Consider the following 26,854-nt stretch of genomic DNA (forward strand, 5'->3'; position numbering starts at 1 on the left):
AGATATGGCAGGCCATAACATTTAGGTTTGAACTTGAAGAATAAGTGAAAGATTGCCAGACAGAAAAAGGGAAAAGGAAGTTCCAGGTAGAAGAGAGAACACAAAGAAAGAAGAAAGCGCACATTTGCTTTAATCTTATCATAAAGTTCCGTGCCACTTAGGGATCAGTAGAGGCAAAGGAATGATACAGGGATTGAGGTCAAACTGCCAAGTGATTTATATGCAATTGTAACTAGTTTGATTTTCATTCTTTACAAGATAAAATGCCATTAAAGCTTTTGAAAAGTAAGAGAATGATGTGATCAAATCTGTTTTGAAAAGATTACAATGGATGACATCCAACTTGAAAAGTTAGGGAAGGACCTTTAAATGGACAAAACACTATAATTTAGACTAGAGTGACACATGTAATTCCAATAGCCCTGAACAAGTTAATAATAGAAATATCAAGATTGGAGGGTTAAAGAAAAATGTAAGCCTTCTTAAAGCTATTTTGATTGGTTGATAGTAATTATTCACATAATCTTTCTTGGAAGGAAGCAAGTCATTAATTATTGTAGTTGCTGGAAACTGAACAAAGGCTAAAGAACTTTCCCCAAAAGCATCTCAGAAAAGGTAAAGACTTTCGGTAATGTTGAAATAAGAGCTGAGAGTCGTATAAGCAGCCATTTATAAAAGTTAAAATTCACTGGGTGGCACCAATCTGCATTTATTTTTTACCCTTCCTTAAATCTTGTACAAATGATATACTTAAAACTACTTTTTAAACTCAGGTAATATGTGCTTAATGTATATATGTATTTTTTATTTCAATGAAAAGTTACTTTTCATGGGAAAAATCTGAACAAATTACAAATCATGTGTTAACTACACATCTCCCATGTTGGGAGAATGTAATTGCCTGGTTTGTGTTCTATGAAGACTCATTGTGAACCCAATGGCATCTACCCAAACTGGAAGCATAGTGCCTGGAGAGGAATCAGTTGCAAATTCAACTGATTAAGTGATGGCAAATCACTCAAAATGCTTCGTCATTTTGACCATGTGGCATGGAAATTTGCTCTATATCTGCAGTATAATTTTTGAAGGTGTTGCTTCTATTATGTTTTCTCCTGTGGTGCATTTCCCTCTTATTGGAATATGAAATCAAAGATCTGGCAAGAATTAAGACTTTGTCACTAGTAACAGGGATTTCCATAATATACCAGGTGGTGATGTCAAAATAGTAACACCACAATTTTAGCATTCAAAGTGCTACTGATATGTCTGGAGTATCATCGTTTGCTAGAGTTTAACTGCAGGTGTTTTGGGAACACTATGCTTAAATTTCCAAAGTCTCTAATTGGCAAAATAGTGACTTTCAAGTACATTTTTAATAAATCAATAGAAACATTTCTACTACATTAAATCAATGGGCTTTCATTATTATAAACTGCTAAGCGTTGGCTATTTCTATATTGAAATGCTAAACCTTGTACACATTGATCCATTTAAAAAGGCACATGTTTAATGGCAATTTATAAAGAGAACTTCATGTCATCAAAGCAAAATCATATCTTAGGATTAACTAAAAGGGTCAGGAGTCCAATTTCAATTGGTTTACCTGTTAATCTAGAATCATAACCACTTGCTAATATCTCAGGAATGTTTGTATTCCTTGCTTTTTGTTCTTTGATGTCCATAACAGATTTGTGATTTTCAGTATAAGCCTGGTTCACAGGGGCCATTTTTCCTGTGAATTGATGCCCTATGAATAGTGGTCTTGATGGCAACCTCTTGTCTCTCACTAGAATGGTTTCCAAATACATGACCGAAGGGGAAACAATTAAGAAACAAATTAACCCCAAAGAAAAGGGGAAAATAGTATATCTTAGATAATTACCTCTGGTGAAAAATTTCTACAACAAAGCAATGTTAGCAAACGCATTTTTAATTGCTGTTGCTGTTGCTTCCCACCCAGTGATAAAGTCTTTCAACAGCATTGCCCTTTCTTCTGGGAAGCAAAGCAAGAACAATAGAAGGAGGTCTCAAGACAATGAACTTTGTAAGATTGCTTCAGAATGAGAAGTCTGAGAAGGAAATAAGTAAAAAGATTCTCTCTGAGATAACTTTTGAGTGAGGTTTTTCTGAAGCTTTGACTATGAGAGGGAGTGACCAAGACAGCAGTGTGGGAGGAAAGCTATCTGGATTTTAATGCTGATTCTGCTACTTCTAAACTCAGAAACTTGAACTTGATACTTAACCTTTGTGAGTCTCAATTTCTCTTGAAACTGTTTCTTTTAGACTGGAGATGTTAAAAGAAATAAAACAAAAACCAGACAGATAATGATATTTACTAAAATGTTGAATACTTACTATGTGAAGCACTATTTTTATTGTTTTCATGCAATTTCTTATTTAATTCCCACAATAACACAGCAAGGGATTATTAACATCTGCATCTTTGATATGAAGAACAAAGCAGCAAGTCTAGAGTAGGTAGGGCATAGTTGTGACCCAATCTAAAATCATTTAGGGATTTTCAGCTTTTTAGAAGTTAATTCTTTCAATGCATGCAGAAAGTATTTGCTCCCTACCTAGTAGAAGTATTATTCTAGGTGCTGGCAATACAAAGACAAAGCAATGTGGTTCCTAAACTTGAGTGGCTAATAGTTTGGTGGAAAAATAGATATGTAAATGAACAGATTTATTTAACAAGTAACCAATGGATGTAGGTGTTTCTGTATGAGCTCAGGATAGGTTTCTCAACAAGAATAGGGTTTGAGCTGAGGATTGAAGGAGTAGGATTTGGCAAGCCATATTAATAGCTAAAGGACATTGTAGTCTATATAGACGAAACATTGTCTTCTTTTATGAATGTCTGTGCCGAGACCACCCTGTAGACTATGAGAAAGCAACTTATTAGGGAGCCTTTATGGCAGCTTTTCTGCTTACACAGAACTAAAAATCTTTTTCCTGTTCAATTCTATTCTTTTCTGTCATTCTTTCTGGTCTCCTAATTCTTAGGTTATCATTTGATACTCAGGCACTACCATGCCTCTGTTTTATTTATGTTTTCCAGCTTGCTTATACATGCTCCAGGGGATTGTAAGAAGTTTTACTATTTTAACATGTTTTTTAAATTCACTCTGTTCCACATCAGTGAGACTCTGCACAGTAATTTGTGCTGTATCTTAATATATATTTGCTTAATAAAAAGCATTTTTTTCTGATGAAAAATGAGTCTATATGTATATCCTAGTTGTAGTATATAGGTAATTGAGATTCATGATTCATCAAATTCACAAAATACCACCACATAATCAAGTGAAACGGCAATTGGCAGGACTTCTGATTCACAGTGATCCTGATAGAAAATTACCTATTATTTATTTTGTATCATGTTTTAGACACTTGCTTTGTAATTAATCAGGCCATAATAGCATATCTTACTGAGCAAAAATAATCATAAAATTAAGCAATGTTCTTAAATACCATATAGTTAAAATAGCAATATAGTGCTTCAATATCCTTAACAAAAGGCCAACTTTTGCTTGAATTACCCTAATGACAGAAGACTCACTTCCTTTTATTTCCCAATTTTTATGCAATTTCATTTCTAAGAGCTCTTCCTTATGCTGGCACTAAATATAGTTTGCTCTAAATCAGTGATTGTTAGTGAGGATAGGGGATAGTTTTGTAACTATGCAAAAATGCAAGCATTTTTGCATGTCACAACTTGGGCTGCGGAACATCTTGTGGGTGGAGGCCAGGGATGCTACTAAACATCCTACGCTATACAGGACTACAATATACAGGCCCTTCAAATGCCAATAATTCCCAAACTGAGACAATCTGCTCCAGATTCAGTCTACTCATTCAAGGAAAGGTATAACTGTTTCTATTAGTGGTCTTCCAGATATTTGAAGACACCTAACTATGTGAAGGCTTTTGTACCCCTAAGTCCTTTAACTGTTTTTCTTCATTGCTCCTGCAAGACTAGAAATCCGTGTGTGACTCTTTCCAAAAGCAGAATTAAAGTGAGGAATGAATCATGGTGGGAAAGCAGTGCTTAACACAAGTTGACCAGCAGTGGTCTGCTTGCGCACTGTGGAATTGGGTGTAAGATGTGTAAAATAGGGTATCTATATGTGCTATCCTCTTTTCTCTATACAGCTAAAAATTTAGGATTTAGTTTAAGGAGTGATTCTTCTTAGGAATATGATGTGAGCAATGCATGTCATGTCCAAATTCATGTCAAGATAAACTATGCCAAAAGGGCCATTTCTCAGAGTTAGAGAGTTCCTGGGTTGTGAATGGTGCTGAACATTCTGAAATAGCATCTAATTATACCAAGGTCAGGAAAGAAGTAGTGAGATGCTTTCAAGGCAAACTCCTGCCCTTTCTATGCACTCCATTTTAGACACCATCTAACCCAAATTCCTATTTGCTGCTGAGGTCACTTTAACACTCAGTGATAAAGCAATACTGGGTCAACTTATACCTGCCACATTCCAGCTAAAATTTGCTCCATCTGAGAAAGACAGACCAAGGAAATGATACATCTTCTGAAAAAAGCCAGGAACATTTTTGGAATATTTCAAGGAACATTTTGACTAGACAACTTTGGGAGCTAACTACAGACTACTTGAAAAGCACAAGGATAAACACTGCTTCTAAGTAAGTACCATAAAGATGATTGCCTAGCTAAAGGCAATTGACCTGATTCTCTTCTTGAAGAAATACTATTTTCCCTAAAGTGAGGGGTTTGCAGGCTTTCAGAGAAAATAAGGATGTAGTCTTAAAAATGCTTTGAAAAGAAACATATTCACCAGAGGGGATGAATAAATCCCCCATGTATACACTTGGATTTTGATGTTTACCTTCATTGATTACTGAATTAAGAAGTCAATAATGTTGCCTTATGAAGGGACCACCATGGAGCAGTTTGTTGTCCTTAATTAGGGCATTGGGAAAACAATTATCCAGGTCTTCATCAATGGTGATACAGCTTAACCCAGCGAGTCATTAAGAATTCCCCTTTCCATGCAGTTTTCACTCAAACACTGCCTGTTATATGAAATAACTCAGCAGGGGATGTCTCCTCTGATGGCTTCAGAAGAACTCTCTCCTCTAGTGGAAAGAAGAGGAAGCTGGAGAGAAAGCACCTCTTGAAGCAGGTTGTCAAATAAAGCAATCCAGGCTGTAGTGGGGACATTAGAACGTCTAACAAACTGACAGAAACACAGAAGGTAAGATGCACAAATGTCTTCTTTCTCTAAAATTTTCTCTCAATGTACAATCCTGTTATTGAAAACTCTGGGCCCTGCATCAACAATATTGTAAAAAATAACATCTGTGAAGGCAGGATACAACGATATGCATTGAAAGCTGTTAAAAAAAAAAGGAGGGGGTGAGAGGAAAGGAGTAAGAGAGAGTGATGGAAGGGGTTAAAGCGACCAAAGTAAAGAATACTCACAGTGGGGATACATCAAGAAATCCCTTTGAACAATGACTTAGAAATTAATAGCAAAAGACAGGACTGTAAAATTGGTAGAGTCGGGGGGGGGGCACTTGTGGGAGGAGGGAGGGTAAACAAAGGAGATTAAGGTGAGGGAATATGGTTGGTGGACTTCATATACTTGTGCTAAATAGAACAATGAAACTCCTTGAGATTGTTTGAAGTAGGGTGGGGAGGGGATTGAGAGGGAACGATGGTGGGGGCAATCTAACCAATGTACAATAAAAGCCTACTTGGAATTGTCACAATGAATCCCCCCTTAATAATGAATATATCCTAATAAAAATTTTTTAAAAAATCTCTGGGCTCTGGTTTGTGACTGTATATTACACATAGATGGTAGGAATTTTTAAGATTATGTGATGGGTCTGTACTATTCATGTTTTCTACAGATTCACCACTTTTTCCCTTTATTCAGTTCAAATAAAGACACTTTTCAGTGATATTTCAGGAAGTCAGAGGTAGTTAAAACTGTATGGTAGCACTACCAGCTACATGTTGTCACCATGGTCACCAAACACAGGGTATATGACTAGAATCACTCCTGGGAGTAGGAGTAGGTGAGTATGAGAGATACCCCAAAAATCCTCTCTCCTGAAGTGTTTCCCTCATCAATATACAAAAGTACCTAAGTTCACCATTAGGAAATTTACTGCTTTGGAATCCACATTTTCTATATTTCTTAGAATTCTTACTAAATGTCAGCTATATTTCAAGTGATAACATACTTTAATTCTTCACTGTATGACCTCTTTTTACTCATGATGCTTTGCTAAAAGGAGGGTCCCCTATGGAGATATGCCTTGGAAGGGCACTTGGAGATCATTATATGGAATAATTGCTCCCAGCTTTACTTTGCCGCAGAACAGTGTGTGACCTAACGAGAGTCTGAGTAGACAAAAACAAAAACAAAAAAGCCTGGGAGCCATAGAAGAGGGGCATGGAATCTACTGCTCTGTCTTTTTCTCTCTAGCTCACTCCCTTAACACCTGCCAAGATCTTTGTCTCCTTGCACATGAATATCTGCTACAACTTTCTGATCAGCCTCCTCAGATCCTGTATCTCATTCACACTGTGGCCCCATTAGTCTTTCTCCAAGGCAGACTTCATTCTATCAGTCATTCATCCTTAAATAACCTTTGTGACCTTGATGAACATATTCTAAATTAGTCACTGTTAGTTCACAGAGGTACTGAGGTCACAGCCAGACTTGAAGTTTCTTGAAGTCAAGGATGTTTTCTATGACTTTAGTGTTCTTTCTAACCCCTGCCACAGTGTAGAGCACATAGTAGGATTTCTATAGAGATTGACTTGCTGATTAACCATGGTGAAAACCAGCAATAGCTTCAATAGATTGCTTGTACTTAATCAGACTCACTGGGAAGTTGCAAAATTTTTAAAAAATGTAGCTCTTCCATTGAATTTTCCTGTAAGTTTAAGGCCACAATAATAATAATTCACTGAATCCATTAATTTTTTGGTGGGGGATTTTCCAAAGTTTCTCAATTTATCCTTCCCATAACTCTTTGACATTGATTTGGTTTTCTTATTTTATAGCTTAACCACCAAGTAGTGGAGTTAGAATTCACACCCAGGTATTTCTGATGCTAAAACATCTACTTTTTCTTTGCTTCATTTATTTATTTTGTGGAGATAAAAAATATATCAACTTTGTGACTTTATGGTGATATTGACCAGATGAATGGAATAGTAAGCCAGGTGTCTTGGTGAGTATGAGGTGGTTTTCCCTTGAGAACAAGTACAGGGTTTTTGAATCCTACAGTTTGTTTTTCCTAAACCAGTCTGGCCTCTTCTGAGAGCATATAGGGTCAAAAGAGTAAAATTGGATTAAAAATGTATTTGTAAAACATAACTTAAATTCTCAAGATAAATCATTATGGACACATGTATAGTATAGTACTGTTTACTGCCTTGGAAGAAACTAATGCCAGAAAAAGCATATACATAATCCCTTACTAGTGGTAATATTGAGTATAATATAAATACTTATGAAATGATTGACACTTATTCAGTGGAATTATCATTGAAGTATGACAGATATATATCTTAAGTTCCCTCTTCTCAAGTAGAAAATTCCATCTCTTCTGATCCAAGTATAGAAATAGTGGCAAAATTAACATGATGTGCTTTGAGGTATACAATATTTTCTATCAATCTAATGAAGTCAAAGGGTGTTTATGAAAAACCAGTTATCCTAATTACTCATAATATGACTGTGTGCTCTGAAGTAAGAAAGAAATTTGAAATAGCTCATTTAGAACAGCATAGAATTATACATGGGATTTTAAGTGTGACAAGTCAGGGATGTAGAAATAAGGTTATTCTGATGCAAATAGTCAATTTAAGTGGGATTGTGACATATAGAGACAGCATGAGCATCACATGACTGCCTTTAGTGCTTGGGCTTTGATTATAGTAATTTGGTAGGAGTCAAAGTATATCACTCTTAGAATCATGGACCTTTATCACTGTGACATTTGTGCCTTCACCAGAAAATACTGAACTCTAGCAGCATACAGAAATCATGTGGAATAGTTGAAAGAGCACGAAAGTCCAAAAGATCTAAGTTCTAATTCCTGTTCCTTTGGGGAAATGGGAAAATGGGAAAATGGGAAGGTTGAACTGGATGATTTCTTGGCTCTTTTCTATCTCTAAAATTCTGTGACTTTGTATGGAAGTATTGCAAGTGTTTGAATGAGACATTTCTTTTTTTCCAAACAAAATTATAAGCACCAATTATCAGCACTTTTATCACATTTAAGTTGTATGCTAATTTTTTAATCTTTCTTCTTCATTTTTGTGGTAAATATCTGGCTTCTCTGTATACATTTTTAGGTTTATATCTTGAGAAATTCTTTATGTTTTATCTCTACACAAAATGATATTTTAATAAAAATTAGTATGAAAAAATAGAATCCCAGGATACTGTACCTTCTTGTGGTTGATTGTATCAATGGCTTCAAATTACTACTTCATCTTATAAAGACACTCTTTGTCATGTAACTGCAGAACTTGTACTGTGGTCAGAGCATCCTTTCCTAGTCTAAGCCCCATGAATTGCCTTTGATAATGGCATGTTTACAGATGTGACATAAGCAGAGAACCTTGAAAGGGGTCTGTACAAATTGATTTGCATTCTTACACACCTTTGCCTCACTCTGGAAAAAACATGCTGACACTAGCTCATTGATTCGAGGAGACAATTTTGGGCAGAGCCACCCATAGTTATGCCCAGTTTCACTCTAGCTGATCTTCAGACTGTATACTAATAATTAATTGTGTTACACCACTGAATTTTGGGATAGTTTGTTATACTGCAGTAGCTACCTAATATAATTCTAAATAATTTTTATTGGTAGAGAAATATTCCATCTTAAAACATATCATCAAATGCCTATGGAAATTAATAATTAAATTGTTAATATTACCCATTGATGAATTATTAAGACCAATTTTCCTGAGACATAAAAGCAAAGAGACACAGCCTTTCAGCAGTAGCATTTGACAATCTTACCTGTATGGAAACACTGCTGTAGGAACCTCCAATGACCCCTGCAATGAGCAGTGGGATGTTTTCTTGAATAGCATATGATCCATCAGGACACATATACTCAGCTTCATCCACCTTAGTCAAAGATGCCCTGACAAACTCCAGTGATTGCTCTAGTGCGTAGGTATCCCTTGAACATGTATCCAGAATATGAACACCTAACTTCACTCCTGGTAGCAAGTAATTGTCTTTGTTAATTTCATCAATAGCAAATAACATTGCTTCCAGGCGTTGGATACCTCGGTCTTCATTGATTCGTCCACATTCTTCAGTTCCAGTGCCTTTTTCATTAATAGGAAATAGCCCCCCTAAAACAAGGTCACCTTCTATTTTAATCTCTCTCCTCATAAAGTTATGATCCCCTAAAGAAAGTAAAAATCCCTTCGAAAACAAAGCTAAGATAAGTACTTGTAGTCTTGTCAACATCTTCATGAATCCCATTTCTGTACTGCTGGGAGATATCAATGGATGGAGCCAATGTTGCCTGCTAGTCTTCCTCTCTCATTTCCAACTGGATCTTTGGCCTGACCTTCAAATAGGAACAGACTAACAGAGCCTGTCATCAAATTCCTAAAGAGATAAAAATTATATGAACAAAATGGTAAAGAAAGCAACAATGATTACATTGAAATTCCCCAATCTGATCTTTGATGGCGTAATGACTTCAATCAGCACTCACTAAATGCAAAGTGCATCACTGTACTAGGCACACCCTCACAAGCATTCATTCCCACTCAGTCCTAGCAACACACTGTGTTGTAGACCTCAGTGGCCCCGTCTCACAGATATGGATAGTAAGGAATCAAAGGTAAATATTTGACTAAGTCTGCTTAGAGTAGAGGTAGGATTCAGACTCTAGTTGTTCTAATGTCAAATCTAGTACTCCCTCTACTGAGCCATTTACTTTGTTTTTGCCAGGGCAGCAAGTTGAAAATGAGTCTGTATCCCCTCTCATTCACCCATGTCTACATACTTACCCTTTTTATGGACTTTTCACCTTTCCACTTGGAAACAAAACCAAACAAAAGTAATTCTATCACCAATTCAACATTTTTATCACTACACCCTGTCTTTCCCTGTTTAACAGATGAGCTCTCCAAAACAATCTTAGTGGCATTGTCCCATTTCCTTTCATCTTAGATGTCTTCAGCTCATTATAATTTATAGCCTGCCTCCAATGCTACAAAATGGCTTGGACAAAAGCTACTACTGATCTACTAGTTTCTAAATTGAATTAACTCTTGTCTCCATTTCATTTGACCTTTATTGAAATCTTGAATATAATTTACCTGTATGACTTCCTAGATTTTTGTTCTCATGCTTCATTTCTGACTACATCTCAAATTCCATTGTTGAACAGCTCCCAACCCTCATTCCTGGGCTAATTCATCTGTGTTCACAGTTTCAATTGTTATTTAAATGAGCTCCAAACTCCTAGGTCAACTGCCTGCTAAACAGCTTTATCCACACATCCCTCACATCGCTCCAGGTCCACATGGTACAAACTCTCTCTTATTACCGTGAATGGATCTTCTGTGTATCCAGGCTCTCATGCAAGAAATATGCACTTTACAGTCTTCCCATTTCACCCTCTCCCACCCTGTTCCAATTAGCCACTAAGCCCTGAAGAAACTACCTGCTCAGACTCAGTGATTGCTGGTGACTGCCTCCTGTATATAGTGTTAGGCAATTCCTGGTGTCATCCTCACATTTCAAGGAGTACACTAATCATTGTACTAGTTCTGGGATTTGAACAATGGATTGTAGCTTGGGACATTTTCCAAAATAAGTTTCTTTCTGAATTACAGGCTGGAACAGATGCCATTATTTGGAATTAGGCAAAGCCCTGCTGTGAGGATTGTGTTTTAGACAACAGGCTGGGGTCTTCTCAGGGAACTTTCCAAAACCCAGGTGTGGAGCAGTCCAGTTACATATACTCATGAGCCTTTGGACCCACTGTTATATTCTCTGATACCCAGCTCCCTAGAACTAGAACAAACACTTAGTGAGCACACTCACTGTGCTTCCTTCTTTCCTTCCCCCAAAGTAAAATGAGCCTATTGTTTTCAGTCAAGTGAGTGATATGATAGCACACCTTCTTCTTACAGGGTGCAGCCACATGCCTTGATGTGTGTGGTTAGATTCATCTTTTATTTATGTGTGATTGTGTGTTGGTGGGGCTTCTGAAGGAGGGGACTCTCCAAGTTGGGATGCCTGAAAACCATACCACCTGTATATTCTCATATAAATTAGAAAAAGCTAACAATCTGAATGGTGTCCCATTGGAAGAAATGCTCTAATGCACAGTCTTAATTACTATTTAGAGTGCCCCATCTCTTGTCAGTTGCTAAACTTCTTGCCTAGAGGTTTAAGAATTGGTTTCTTTTTGTAAGCATTTTTCAGTGCTCTGTGATCTTGGTCCTGGTTAGCTTTCAAGTCTTACTGCTCACCATGCCCATCAACTTTGTCCCTCTGCCTTCAAACTTTTATTTCCAGACATTGAACCATGTGCACTTCAGGAGATGTCCTGGTGTTGATGATCTCTTGCTTCTGCTCATGCTGTGGTCTTTTCTGGGAATGCTCTCCTATACTCACTTTTTGGCAAACATCTACTTATGCCGGGAAAATCCAAGTATTCTTTTCTATCTCCTTTCTCAAGTCAAATTCCCAAAGTCCTGCTTTACGTTCCTGTTGTGGCTTATTGTAGCTTATTTAGGAAATATATGCTATTGCTATTATTATTCATATGTTTCCTTGTGTTTTGAGGAAAACAAACAGTGAGGGAGAATAAATGGCAGAAATGACTTGGAATGTAAACAAAATAGATAGCAGAAGTAACTTTGTCTTAGATAAAGGAGCATTCTTAAAGACAAACATCTAAAGAGATAAAATATACATCCTTAAGGTAAGTTTCAAGGACTGGTTGGACTAACAAGGCTGTCCTGTAATGCCAACTCTGATAAGGATGAGGTAATTAGACAACCAAATTATAGATCCAGCTTCAAAATAAAGTGGGGGGTACCAGAGTAAAGCCCTATATTATTTCATGGACTTCAGCTATTCTTTGGCTTAGTTCCTTCTCTAAGTCTCACCCTTCAAGGTGCTTTGCTATTCTTTCAATAAATTTTGTGCTTGCTTCAATTCTTAATCCCTGGTCCAGCATCTTTAATCATTGACTATGCCAGGACACAAACTTGGGGACAACACTCCAGTATCAGTGTGATCAGTAGGAACAAATAAAATGGTAAAGCATTTAGAATTTTTAAAGTACCAAAAAAAAAAAAAAAAACCCAAAAACCAAACTTTAATGAAAACATTGAGACAGAATTAGTTCAGTGTTTACTTCAACATTTTTGACATTTCTCCATTCTCATATTAGCAGTTCCCTTTAAAACTTAGCTTTCCACTTGCTTTCTGTTTCTTTCACGTGGAGCAAATGATGAGTTGTTTTCTTGAGACACACAGTCAGCTGGGTTTAGTTTTGTGTATTTATTTAGTTGTGAGTCTCAGCAATGACGGCAGTAGTCATTGGAATGCTCAGTGTTAAACTAGACCTTCTCTGGGAAATATGCTGCAGGCTACCAGAAAGTCTAATAACAAAACTTCTCTTAAAGTTGAGACTGTAGTAATATATTTTTTTGTTTCATATCAGTTTCTGGGCTCTCTTTGATCTTTATGTATAATTCTCTTTGAAGTAAAACTGGCAGGAATGGAAAGCCAAAGACACAAATCATTATTGCTAATGACAAAGATACAGAAATTGCTCTATAAAATCATTATTTTAATTAACTAATAAGAGAGGACAGTTAATCCAAAGAAAGTCATCAACATATGCTTACTATGTATGCTTATTAAAAAATGGACATGTCTTGAATAAAAAGATTTGACACTCTGACTACTAAAAGAATAAAGATGATGTTATATGTATAGAAATCTTAATTGTTGGGAAAGTGCTGAGAGCCGAAGACTTCAAATAAAACATCACATTATAGTAAAAGTAATAACATATATATCTCTGCCTGTCTCATAGGTAGGGGCTGTGTAATTTGTTTGTTTATTTCTTTTGTCTTTGAGTATCTAGAATTTAGCATGGTGTATGCAATCCAGAATACATTCAACAAATAATTCTTACAAGGCTGTAGAAACCCATGACAATTATATTTGCAAATATATCTTTACTATTTCATTCATGGCATGGGAAATAGGAATTAAAGAAGGAAAATGGGTTGTTTTAATCTCATTACCTGTCTAATAAGCCCAGATGCTCTTCCCCTATGGTGCGCTTTGATGGTATTGGTGCCATCAGGTATAAATTAAGGAAGTGTTGGTGGAGTGGCTCAAGTGGTAGAGGTCCTGCTTAGCAAGCATGAGGCCCTGAGTTCAAAACCCATACCACCAAAAAAAAAAAAAAAAAAAAAGGAAGTGTTTTGTACAGGTTGAGCATTTTAACATGAAAATTTGAAATCTGAAATGTTCCAAAATCTGAAACTTTTTAAGCACTGAGATGATAGCACAAATGGAAATAACACTAACCTGACCATATGTAATAGGAATATTTAAAAAGTTGTATAAAATTATCTTCAGGCAATGTGAATAAGGAATATAAAACATAAATAAACTTCATGTTTAGACTTGGGTCCCATCTCCAAGATACTTCATTATGTATCTGCAAATATTCTAATTTAAAAAAAATCTGAAATCTGGAACAATTCTGGTCCTAAGCATTTTGGATATGGAATACTGAACTTGTATATATGTGAAAGGAAATGCTTCCCTTGCATTGGGAAATTGCAGTTGAGGTGGGTTCCTGTGATGCTAGGAGTCATGTGAGCCCAAACTAACTTACATTTACTTCTAAATTTTTGGTCAGCAGAATAGTAAATAAGAAACATGCTTATTATCCTATTTCAAAGCTGCAGATTTGCATTCACTCATCACACATTTATTGAACACTTACTATGTGTGTGTGAGGTCATGAGCTGGATACTTAGAACATACACTTTAATAAATGAACATTGTCCCAGCTGTCAAATGACATTCTAAGCGCTTAGACTTTTTTTTTATAAGGGAAGTGATGGAAAAACACTCAACTCTGTCTCTACCAATTATCTCCATCATTTATGAAAATCTTGAAAGTAAGTATACCCTGGGTTTGCTTTAATATGGCAATTATTATTCAGTGCTCAACTGAAAAAGCAATTTATTCCCACTATGTATATTATGTAAATTTAAGAATTAGATATTCAGATAATAAAAACAAACTGACTGATAACAACGTCATGTAAAATATTTTTCTTTAAGCCCTCCAGGGACATCTTTAAGTAGTATTTAATGTAGGTTTACAGAATTACAGATCAAAAATCAATTTGAGTAATGTTTAAATACACTGTCTTAGCATTTTCTTATTTACCTTTTCCTTGAACCAGAATTTATAATGATTAAGACTGTAATACCATACATAATTTAGAAACACTTAGCATTATTTAAAATAAGCCCATGGAAACTGAAAGATAGAGGAAATCAAAATTTAACATTGAAGTGAAAAATAGGCAAACATGTTTAATTCAAAGCAACTATTATCTCTGTGTAAAAATTTATAGGATTGGGGGAAAGGGCACAAACGGCTCCTTTTCAGGTTCCTTTCATTATAAGTCAGCCAACAACATATACCCTAGATAAACAGTCTCCCTACTGCAGCCACATTCATATGCAGCTGGAGAATTGCAATTCTACAGTCAAAGTTCTCCATTCAGGGATGGTGAGTGATGTGTCAACTATAAACAAGCATGTGTAGCCCTCTCTGTAGGCAACCTGTTCATCAATGTTTTATTAACCAGTGCACTAACAGAATCTCAGAGGTTTGCTGTGAATATAATCCCTGGAATATGTGAGCAGGAAACATTTCTTTTCTCATATGCAAATATGTATTTTACTTCCTCTCCTGACTTTGCTCAGGGACTTGGTGTCAGAAATGAAATCCTCTTTGACTCAATGAATAAGTAGTTTATCCAGGGAAAGGAAGCTGTCTCTCTGGGAGATGTAATGCCAGAAACCATGCTCACTGTTTCCCAAAAACAAACCCTTAAATTGCTGATGAAGTTCTAAAGTGCTTAAAGGCTGCCTGCCCAACCAATCTGGAGCGAAGTTAAGTCTAGTGTTAGCAGATGCAATTTGATTATGAGTACAATTTTTCACCTTCCAGAATTATAGGCAACAAAGGCCATGACCCTTATTGTTAGATGGTCTTTTGCAATAACTAAACCTACGCTATAACTTTACTGGCATTTTCAATAGTAGAATATGTTATTTCAGGACTGTTAATTCCTTTACTTTCACTAGGGGAAAAAAATACGTATTTTCCACAACCTTTTAAGAAACTGTTACGGTTTAAATTTGAAATGTTCCCCATAGGTTCATGGGTTGAGGGCTTGCTTAGTTGGCAGCTGATGGAATTTGAGGAAGTGATTGGATCCTGAGGGCTCTGACTTAATCAAGAAATCAATCCTTTGATGGAGTCATAATAAGATGGCATTATCAGGAGGTAGTGAAAAGGAGGAGGTGGGGTCTGATTGGAGAAAGTAGGTCAATGGGAGTATGTTTTTGAAGGTGTTTTACCCTGGCCTCTTCCATTCAGTCCCTCTCTCTGCATCCTGTTTGTCTTGAGGTGAACCACATTGTTTCACACATGTTCCCCGCCAGATGCTCTACCTCTCCACACATGAGCCCAGAGCATTGCAGCCAAGGGACCATGGACTGAAACCTCTGAAACTGTGAGCCAAAATAAATCCTTCTCCCTTAAGTTGGTTTGCTCAGGTATTTTGTTACAGTGACAAACAGTCTAACAAAGAAGATTTTATGAAAAGCACACAAAACCTAACCACTTTTAGCAGGTCTCAAATGTTTCTTGAGACATTACTCCCTCTGTAAGTAGTCTTTCTATTTGGTGAGTTCCAATATACTATGTGCTATGTTTATTCTGAAGATCATATTTTCTTTTATGTTTTATTTGCATAGTTTTTTCCCCCAAAATGTGTTCTTTCTTCTCCATTAGATTTTTAAGCAACTATCTATCAAGAACAACACATTAAATATTGGTTGTGCTTTCCACAGTGCCTCACACACAGTTGTCAAATGTTGGTAAATGATAAATTATAAGTAGCATCTAAGTTTTTGGGAGATTGGTCAGGAGACTAGAAAAATAATTTTGAAGTTGCATTCAGAGAATGAAGATCACTAGAAGAAGGCCATTTTTAATATGATGTTATTGTAGGTCATGATTCAACTAGAGAAAATTGCCTCAAAGAGCTCTGATCTGACATTTTAATAAGTATTGGTCAATTTTCAGAGGAAGAAAAGTGTAAGTTAGATCTGGAAATGCTGAGAATGTTTGGAGAAACCAGTAATAAAATATGTATTGCTGGTCTGACAGAGATTAGGAGGGATAGGAAGCACAGCATCAAATGGGCAGGTTGAGTTCCTTAAAAGCATGAAGGACAGGCAGAATAGTGGGAGTCAAGCCTATGAACTAAAATTTGAAGCTGGAGGAACAACTCTGCTCTCTCTCTAATTTCTTGAGTTTAAGGCTATTTGAAATCCTACAATGTATATAAAAAATTTAAATAACCAAGAAATTGGGTTGCATAGTGGGAATTAATTGAGATCATTTCCTATGAGCCTGTTTTATTCATAGAACAAATGAAAGAATCCTAAGAACCCAGAATGGCTACATTGAAGAAGTTAATACTGCCAACTGAGATAATGGAGGCGAAAAAGGGATATTGATGCTGCTAAAAAGATAAAGGCACTTCACTATTTGACTTTGGATCAAAATAAAATAAACAAATAAAAATCGCATGTTTTCCTTTATCTTCTGGATATAGAGGAAAGTGTTTTTTTGAGGAAGGCAAATAGATTGGGTCGTTAGGACAATTGCTGGTAATCTGTTTCTAATCAATGATATTAATTTGGGTCAATAAATACAGAATATGTGAAAGGTTTATTCACTTCTCTTGAAAGTAAATCTTTATTTTCCCTTATACCAAGGCATACAGTATATTCCCATGTGTGTACGTGTGGATGTGTGTGTGTTTTACCATTTCCTGTTGTTTTTCTTTTCAATCTTCAATTTCCTAATCTCATTCCAAAGCCTCTGAGTTGGAGTTTCCCCAAACTCCCTGCAGTCTACTTTTGTTCTTGTCCTCTTAGAAGCTGCCAAGTCTAACAGAAGCTGCAGGTTTGTCAGCATGAACAGAGAGTATAGAAACAGGGATTTTCAAAAGCTTTCCATCTAGCTCTAGACAAAATGGTGAAGAAGCAAAATGAAGGAACTCTACCTACAGAATTTTTTACCTATTGGATAATCCATCAATTAGCTAGTATTAATAATGTTCTAGGTGTATACAGTTACTTTTCTGGCATAATTGCAAAGTGTTCTGTATAGTAAACATATTCTTTCTGAATCTGGTGTGACTTATATACATATTAGAAAGAGAGAAGAGAGATTGAGAGAGCAGCAAACTGTTCAATGTGGTAGTTAGTATTAAACATAGAATTGGGATTAGGATTTAAGAAGACTATCCTTTTCTGCCCAAGTCTACCACAAACTATCATGCTCATCCCTCAAATAATGATAAATACTTTGTGAATTTTGTGATTAACATAAGATTACGAAGCCAGGAAGTTCAGTAAACCATAAATAGGGGAAATATAAATAAAACTCTTTTTAAGCAAGTTGCAGTTGAATTTGTAAAATCAAAGATAAAACTTTGAAAACAGAGTGAAGCAGCACATATGTGCAAGTTAACAACAATATAAATGATGATGATTGGCTTACTAGCAAAAAAACTATGTTAAAAAATAAGAAACCAATAAGGAAAGATGAGTTCCACTATTTTGGTTATCTTATGGTTTTCTGTTATTTCCTTCTGTGTGTATGTATGCATTTATCCTAAATCCTGTTAGCTAGACATCCTTTAGGGTCTTCTAGAATTCTCTCACTAAAAGAATGATCTCATTATTCAACGGTCATGCTTCTGAAAGTAGCATCCAATAGAACATTCTTATTTAATTTTATACAATGTTTCAATCCAGGCTGAAATCCAGCTGGTCATAAATGCTGCAAAGGTACTTGTTAAAACACTGAAATTCTTTCATGCGATTGACAAGTGGTCAACCTACCACACCCTTTGAGAAGTCCTCCACTTTCCTGGATGTTCTTGGGCCTCCTCAGGCATATATCCACTTACCCTTTTCCCATCTAACACCTCAAATTTCCATATAATCCAGCAACTAAAGCATTAAATCCTGGTACAGTAGTGTTTTTGGGTTCAAACTTTGGGGTTATTGCTGTTTGTTTTGATATCTTGATACTAGTTGCTAAGCCTTTTGAATATCACCTCTAAATGTTCTTGCTGAATAAAGTTTTGGACATCTGGGGAAAAGTTTTACTTTGGGGCAACATCTTTATTAGCTAAAATACAACTGGTTTTTCTCTGGACTGATTAGGAATCCATTTCCAATTTTTCTGGGAGCTAAACTATGATTTTCTGTTGGGAAACAATCCATATGTTCCAAAGGTGGGGAAATCCATTCTTGGCTTGATAAGTACCTTGTGACATGCCTATCTAAACAAAGTGTCACGTGTCCTGAATATAGCGATTGGCATTAGCCTATAACCACATCATTGCCAGCCAGGCTAGTTTAAAAAAAAGAAAAGGAAAGAAGCACCAGGAAAATGTCATCCTTTTCTGTTAGAGTAGCTCAGAGGGATGGATAGAAGTCCTGAGCATTTGGTGGCTATCTTACCAGCATGAGACAATAGCCTGTCTGAGAATAAACAGAAAAATGCAGTGCCAAGATATGGACTCTGCATATTGCATGTGACCTAGTGATGTTATAAATGCTGCTTAACCCAGCTAAGATTTTCCAGTTTCATGTTTTATGTCACTTGCCATTAAAAGATTCTTAAATAGCATCTCTCTGCTCTTTCTATTCTCTTTTCACTGAGGATACTAGAAAGTAGAATGGTCCTGGTGATTCACACCTGTAATCCCAGCAGTTTGGAAAATTGCAAGTTAGAGGCCAGTTTGGGCTATATAGTGAGACCCTGTTTCAAAAAGATAAAAACAAACAACAAAAACATAGTAAAGTTATTGACCACTTACTATGTGCTAAAACTATGATCAACGTTCTATATAGATCATCTTATTTAATCCCCCACATTTCCTCCTAATTATACCCTTCTATAGCTAATGCTGTTGTGGGTCTCAAATGATTCCATACTTCAAGGGGCTCCCATCGTGCTACCCTGTTGATGATGGGTTTGTCCAGAAATGCATCCACTCCAAAGTTATCCTTGCCTTCATGCTCTTATCTGAATTTCCATTTTCTCAGTTTTCTTACTTATCACAAATCAAGTTATCTTCAATGGTTTGGATATGGTTTGTCTCCATCTAAACTCATGTTAGTGTTTGGTTCTTAATGCTGCAGTGTTGGAAGATGAGTCCTAGTGGGAGGTGTTTGGGACATGGGAGGTGAGTCCTCATGAAAGGATTAATTCCTTTCTCCTGAGTTCTTGCTTTTGCAGGATTGGTTAGTTATTATAGGAGTAAGTTCTTACAAAATGAGTTTTACTTTCCTTTGTTCTCTCTTGCCTCTTCTCCACATATGCCTACTTGTCCTTCCATTTTACACCAGGGGTTGAACCAGCACACGGACCTCACAAGAGGTAGTCCATCATCTGACCTTGGACTTTCCAGACTATGAAATCATGAGTCAAAATAAATCTTTTTTTAAAAAATAAATTACCCAGTTTTAGGTATTCAGTTATAACAACTGAAAGCAGACTAAAATCTGAACTATGAAGCCATTAGTTTTTAGCACAGTGATGCAAGTTAGTATATTATCTGTTTAGGGGATGATTGAGGATTTTAATGGACCAAAACAGTGGTTTACCAAAAAGAGAGACATTCTTAGTCATGGAATTGGAGATAACTTAGTGTTAGGGATCAGGGCCTAACAGATAGGGATGTTCTTCATGTCATAGTACTTATGAGCATAGTATTTACTGACAAATAGAAGTCAATTTATATACACCAGACACTGTGAGATTTCAGGTTTAACATAATCCCAACTTCATCAAAGAGACATCTAAATGCCATTGGTGTGCTACCTCTGGCATGATAATATATTCCTGCCAGTTCTTCTTTGTTGAAAAAAATTCAGGAAAATCATTGTTGCACCACAGTGGGCTGGGATGAGCTTTCAAGAGACAATTATGAATCATTCTTCCCAAGTCTATGTTTGGTGACATCAAATTGGTGGCTTAATATTGGCCATAATGGGAATATTTATATTATAGAAATCAGCAAACACTAAAAATCAATCCCCCAAATTCCTCAAGATCTTGTTGTTGAATATTTATTGGTACTCTACTGGTGGTAAGTTTAACAATGTATCCTTAAAACTCATTTCTGGAAAATCAGATAGGAAGATACTGGGGAAATCCTATAACATAGGGCCTTATGTCAGTGTTTCTAACTGTAGGTCACAACCTAGTCACGTATCACAGTCTATATAAACATTTATGTATCTCAGTCTATATTAATTTGACATAAGTATTTAAAAAGGAAATAAAAGCTTAGAATATAGAAAATGCAAAATTGATGAATTAAAACATTTATTTACCAAGGATGAATATTATTTTCTAAAATTTTTTGATGTGTTTGTGTATGTCTATGAGTATTTATTCTGAATTACAATGTAAAATAATTCCTTAGTGAGTCTTTGAAAAAACAAAACAAAACAACAAAACCTTGAAAGCCACTGTTTTAGAATGTGAACTCTGTAGTCAAATGTTTTAATTTAATTTATGGTCTTGGTATATGGACACTTCTCTGTGTCTTATGTTATGTGTATGTAAAATGAAGACAACTATACTACCTGTCTCATGGCATTGTTTTCAGGACTAAATGAAATATACAGAATAGCTCAATAACTTAGCTGTTAATGTTGTTCATAGTGAGGATAATTTGTCAAACTGGGAGTGGGTATTGATGCTTTCAGCTCTCACACAATCATCATAGTCCAAAGCCACTGTTGTTCCAGGACAGAGTAATTTTAACTTGGTAGCCTTTATTTCTTTATTTAGTGAACAGACACCTACTGAAAATCCTCTAGCATCCTGCTGGGGTGTGATCTTGAATATAAGCCTTTTACTGAATGATGGCAAGGAGGGACCTAAGCTCTACGGTGTCCAATAAATTTTGGATTATTCAATGTTTATGGGTACTAAATATCATAACATGACAGGAGAAAATGGAAGTTGATCACAACAACCCCCCTAGGTGCTCAAAGCAAGTTGATTTATTCCATTTCTCCAGAAAATGGTTTCATCCCTGCTCCTTTGGTCCACTGTTGTATTAAATTTTGTCAGGAAAGACCTTTTGTTCTGAGTCAGTCTACATAGATATAAATTGACTCCTATGCCAAATGCAAAATGTTACAGCCAAATTGTTCTAACTTAAATTTCATTGGGTTTTGGCTCTCTGTAACAATTACTAGTTTTAAAATTCCATTGCAATTATTAGCCTTTATATTTCATGGCAAATTCTGTGCTGATACCAACAAGTCATGGTTCCCTTCTCCTCTCTTATCCATTTCCTGTATGCATTTCAGGGAGAATTGATCCCTAATATCTTAGCACATGTCTAAATGAAGGAAGCTCCCAAAATATAGCTATAACCAAAGACATAGTTTTCTAACTAGCAGGGCTTACATGTCTCTTGTATTGCTTTGAGCTTTCAAAGTGATTCTGTTTTTATCTATGCTTTAAAAAGAGTAAGTATAACACAAAGCCTTCACATATAAGAGCCTAAAGGTTTGTTCCCTTTCTTTGTATTATATGTACTTTATCACAAGACCCCATTTCCCCAGGTAATAAAAAGGAGCTAGACACAAAAGAATGCATATTGTAGGAATGTGTTTATATATAAGCCCAAACAATCCAAAAGTAGCAAAAGTAATTGATGCGCATATGACTCTTGGGAGTGTGGAAGTCAGTGACTGGAAGGAAGCATGAAGGGACTTTTAGAGCTTTGGTAAGTTTCTGTTTTTGTACCTGTATTCTTGTTTCATGAGGAATGTTCAGCTTTTAAAAACTCATCAAAGTGCATATTTATGATCTGTGTATTTTTTTCTGTATATATATTGTACCTCAATGAAAATTTAAAATGGCAAAGTAGGATTGAATAAAAAAGAATGGCCAGCATGGCTGTGTATTTCCAAAAATCTGCTTTCATATCACAAATTGGTCACAGGGATATTGACAGAAATTTGCAACTATGCCTAATTAACACCACTCATCCTGATGTGAGACTTCCCTCATGCCCCATGAGAAGCCCTAATGTAAAGTGAGCTGTCTTGCGTCACTGCGAGTGAATAATGGCTATGCAGAAGTTTCTTGCTACCCTATGGCAGGTTCTCAGGATACAAAGTAGAGTAGGACAGAATATCTGATAAATACAGTAAGGTATGGTGTCTTGAGACTCTGAAAATTGTCAAAAGTTAAATGTGAACTATAACTTAAATTTCTTTGGCAGTGCACTCTAATGTGACAATGAGAGGACGACCAAAAGACTTGCCCTATCATTGTCATCACTGGATAGATCACCATTTAAACTTGAATGGCAAACTGTCATGCAGAGTTCCAAGGGTGCTATGGTTTGGATGAGTACCCTGCTAAGTCCTGTGTATTTAAAGGATTAGTCCCCAGCCCATGGGACTAATGGGAATTTGTGGTAGCCTTAAGAGTTGGATCTTGTGGAGGTCTTTTAGTCACTAGGGGATGCACTTAAAGAAGATATCGGGATCTCAGCCCTTTCCTCTGTTTTGTGTCCTGGCCGTGAGGTGAATGACTCTACCATGTGCTCCCCACCATGATGTACTGCCTCACCACAGGCCCAGAAGCCATCAATGGAGCCAACCTGACCATGAACTGAAACCCCCCAAACTGAGTCAAAATGAACCTTTCTCCTTTTTAAGTTGTCTTAAGTATTTTATTACAGTATAGAAAACTGACTAATACAAAGATTTCTATCCTCTTTGCAGATGTGATGAAACTTTGAGTGACTATCTGGCCCATTGTGATGCTTGATGTCACTTAGGGAAACTGAGGCTAACAGAGATCAACTCTAAAATCAAAGTGTCTGCTATGCTTAGATAGCAGTCCTGAGAGTACACTGCAGACATCGCTTCTATTATTTTTCTTTATGATTCATCTGGATATAGTGAATGCTCATATTTAAAATGTTCATAGATAATTATATCAAAAGTTGGCTTTAATCCTCTTTCCTATCCCAATCTTTTAGCTATACATTCTCTTCTACTCAAGGTTTCACTATATCTTTGTTGCTGTTTTGCTCAAAGTAACATTGAGCAAAGGTGGCTTCTTTTTCTCTGTTGCTATTGTTAGGTAATGTCAATCTTTTATTGATACTTGGTTTTGATGCTTCAACCTTGTTCTATTTGGATTTCACACATCTTTCTTCTCTCTACTTCAGTCCATTTAAGGTACTGCTCTAAACTTGCATTTACCTGTGGTCACATGAGCAGATTCAAATGTCTTATCACTCTTATTCTTAGCACAAAGGGTTTTGATCACTTGATCTGTTTATTTCTTCTTTTCTTCTCTTTTATGGCCCATTTTCTTTAGTTCTTAGGAAAATATAACTCCTTATGCATTTCCTTTTTATTTCTAAGTCAGCATATTTCTCCAAGTCTAGATAAGTTAATTCAGTTGGTTAACTTGTGGAACTAGCAAAGCCTACACCATTGGATTTGTCCAATTGCATTGTTACAGAGAAAACTTTTGTTACATGTTTGGTCATAGCCCATATTATAAGAAACATACTTCTGTTCAAAAAGAAGATAACTTGTGGTACAAGTTATCTGTCAAGCTTTGTTAAAACTAGCTATCATAGCTAAATTTGTGAGTTATAATACATTTTTTAGGTTGTATGATCTTTCCTTGTGATGGATAATGTATTGCCAGGCACATAGTAGGTATGCAATACATATTTTTAACCAAATATATGAATAAGTACCTTATTTCACATTTTACAGTGAATATCAGCTTGTTTCTCTTTTCTGGGGGGGCACTGGGATCTGAACTCAGGGTATCACACTTGCAAGGCAGGCACTCTACCAGTTGAGTTATGCCCCTTGGCCTTTATGCTTTAGTTACTCTTTGGATAGGGTCTCACATTGTTGCCTGGGCCTGCCTGGACTATGATCCTCCTAGTCTGCCTCCTGCAAAGCTGGAATCACAGGTACATGCCATCATGCCTGACTTTTTGGGTTGAGATGAGGTTAACTTTTTCCCTCCAAATATTTACATCTCAAGTAGCTGGGATTGTAGTTATTTCCCTCATTCCTGAATGAGAAAAGAGTAACATTTTTTTGAACTTATATGCAAGTTGCTTTACAAATGCTCATTTACTCTTATCAAGATTTCAGTTTCAAACAGGTAAGTAAAACTACCTTACAGGCAAACTTTAGTACTGCTCAATGAGGAATCTCAGTCACTGAGCAATGGATCAGATAGATTTGATTTCCATTTCTCTGACTTTCTTTTATAACTCTTCTCCTTCGAGAATGATGTCCACTACCCCAGGGGACTATGAACTGCAGATAAAACATATTAGGCACCTTTAGTCACTTGTTTGTCTTTCTGGTGCGTTTTTCTTAAGCATATTTGTGTTGACTTCACTGAAATTCCTACAACATTATAGTCACAAGTCTACACATACATGTTCCAATTTAATTTCGAAAGACTTTTTCATGTAGGCTGTAATATTTGGACATGAGTCTGACTAGGAGGAGACCTTTGAATGTCAATTTGTTTCTACATCTGGCATCCATTAGCCTTCTCATCAAGACCATTTTTAGAACTAATCCTATTGACTGTCCAGATGTTTCTTTAACTTATGGCTTAGCAAAGACATTTACACCTTGCTGTTTAGCTTACATCTGGGGTAATTACCTTAGGGAATTTCAAAAGCTCTGTGCTGCAGTTCCTGTGAAACTGTATGCAAAAGTCTCCCAGTAGTGTGAATGCTGAACTATCCAAGTGTTTACCTCCACAGCCTCCCAGTGACCCAGAGCAATGGGAGGACCACCACTTTGTAGGACCTGTGATACAGCCTCAACCTGATACTTTATATGATACCCAGAATAAAACAGAATATCAAGATGAAAACATGATTTGTTTAAAAACATTATTTCTTTATTAGGTAGAATAAATGATAGCCTTATTTTTTAAATGTAAAATGTATCTTTTTTACCAATACAAACAATGAGCAAAGTGTTTCCTTGAATATTATGGATGTTGCCTGAACTTTACATAAAATCCCATGCTAGGTTGTTAGCATCTGAGCATATTTTGAGCAATCTTTTTTGTGTTAATCTAGACAAATTCTTAAATGTTTGTATTTGGCACCTCTTTTGGACTGCATTATTATTAGCTTTGGAGGCTTGACATATGTACTAAGAACAATGACACTATATTTGAAATGGGTAAGCCAAAAGAAGAAGAAAAGTGTTCTTTTGGGGGTTTTGAGTGATTTTATGACAATCTGAGTAATAGAATAGGCTAATTGTATGAAAAATTTCACAGTGTACCTATTAAAGTACTAGTTCCACTCCCCTTTTCTCTTTCTTCAAATAGCCACTCTTCCCTGCACCAGAACTAAATTTGTGCTCTTGTTTTTAAAATCTGAGTATTTATGGATTATAAAATGTTTAGTAAGGAAGCCTCAGAAATCATCCAACCTGATTTTTGGTCCTCTCAATTTTCATATTAAGAATGTAACTCCCTGGGGAAGAGAATTATTCAACATTCCTATTTTAGGGTCTTGCATATTTAAGGACTCTTGCCCTGAATGAAAATCTGGTCTGTATGTGGCACACAGTTGAGAACATCTGTGAATATAACATTCAGTGTTCTTTTCTTCTGGTGTATGTTCTTGTTTTATCCAGAGACCTGTTAACTTTCCTCTAAATGATTTGGAATTCCTGTCGACATTTTCCTTCTATTAGACAATAGTACGCCTTCTCTAGGGGACAGTTAGCTAAAGAAAGAGTCTGGGGTATTGGTATGGATGAGCCAAGGCAGACAGAGAAGTATCCATTGTTTAATCTCAGGGATTGATCCAGCCAGCTGTGGGAAACAAAGTGTGTGCTGGCCACATGCTACTGCTTAGAGAACAATGGTGAAAAAGTGAAAGGTTAAAACAAAAGCAAGCAGCAAAATTATAGGTATAGCTACAAGCTATCTTGCCAGGTGAGAGATAAAAAAAGAATGTTTCCTTGTGGAAGGCATCTACTTCAGTCTATTGAGCTTTTGAAAAAGGAAAAGTTAACTGCTGAGAGACAGGAAAAGCAACAGCGGAGAGGACAAACTACAGAACACTAACTGTTCCCTGCACAAACTTTAGCTCCAGGCTGTGATGTTTAGTAGGCTGTGAAATCACAATTAACAGAGCAAGGGTTTTGTAAGTGAGCCAAAGCTGCTTCAAATTGCATCCTGCTATTAGCTGCTTTTAGAACAACCACACTGAACAACTCCATGTTTATTGGACTGTGATATGTTCTTGAAGAAATCATTAATAACACCAGTGGATTATAGTTACACTTGCCATGTTGGTATTTTAGATTTTAACTATTTATAGTGTTTACCAGTGTAAGATGATGAAGCAGGAAATGCATGAAGTTGAACTGGAACAATA

At 36.3% G+C, this 26,854-nt stretch overlaps 1 protein-coding gene across 3 annotated transcripts in view; it reads right to left on the minus strand.

Annotated features, from left to right (window-relative positions):
- The window catches only part of Grm3 (glutamate metabotropic receptor 3), a 210,993-nt gene that overhangs the window by 72,764 nt on the left and 111,375 nt on the right, over nucleotides 1–26,854 (minus strand). For 2 of the 3 annotated variants that reach the window (XM_074064859.1, XM_074064858.1), the window contains exon 2: nucleotides 9,036–9,641. The exons of the other annotated variant lie outside the window; for it this stretch is intronic. In XM_074064859.1, the coding sequence (XP_073920960.1) occupies nucleotides 9,036–9,512 (477 nt within the window). In that variant the 5' untranslated portion in view covers nucleotides 9,513–9,641. The remainder of the gene's footprint in view (nucleotides 1–9,035; nucleotides 9,642–26,854) is intronic. 3 annotated transcript variants of the gene reach the window in all.

This window comes from Castor canadensis, chromosome 2 (assembly GCF_047511655.1).
Source record: "Castor canadensis chromosome 2, mCasCan1.hap1v2, whole genome shotgun sequence".
NCBI classification, from domain to species: domain Eukaryota; kingdom Metazoa; phylum Chordata; class Mammalia; order Rodentia; family Castoridae; genus Castor; species Castor canadensis.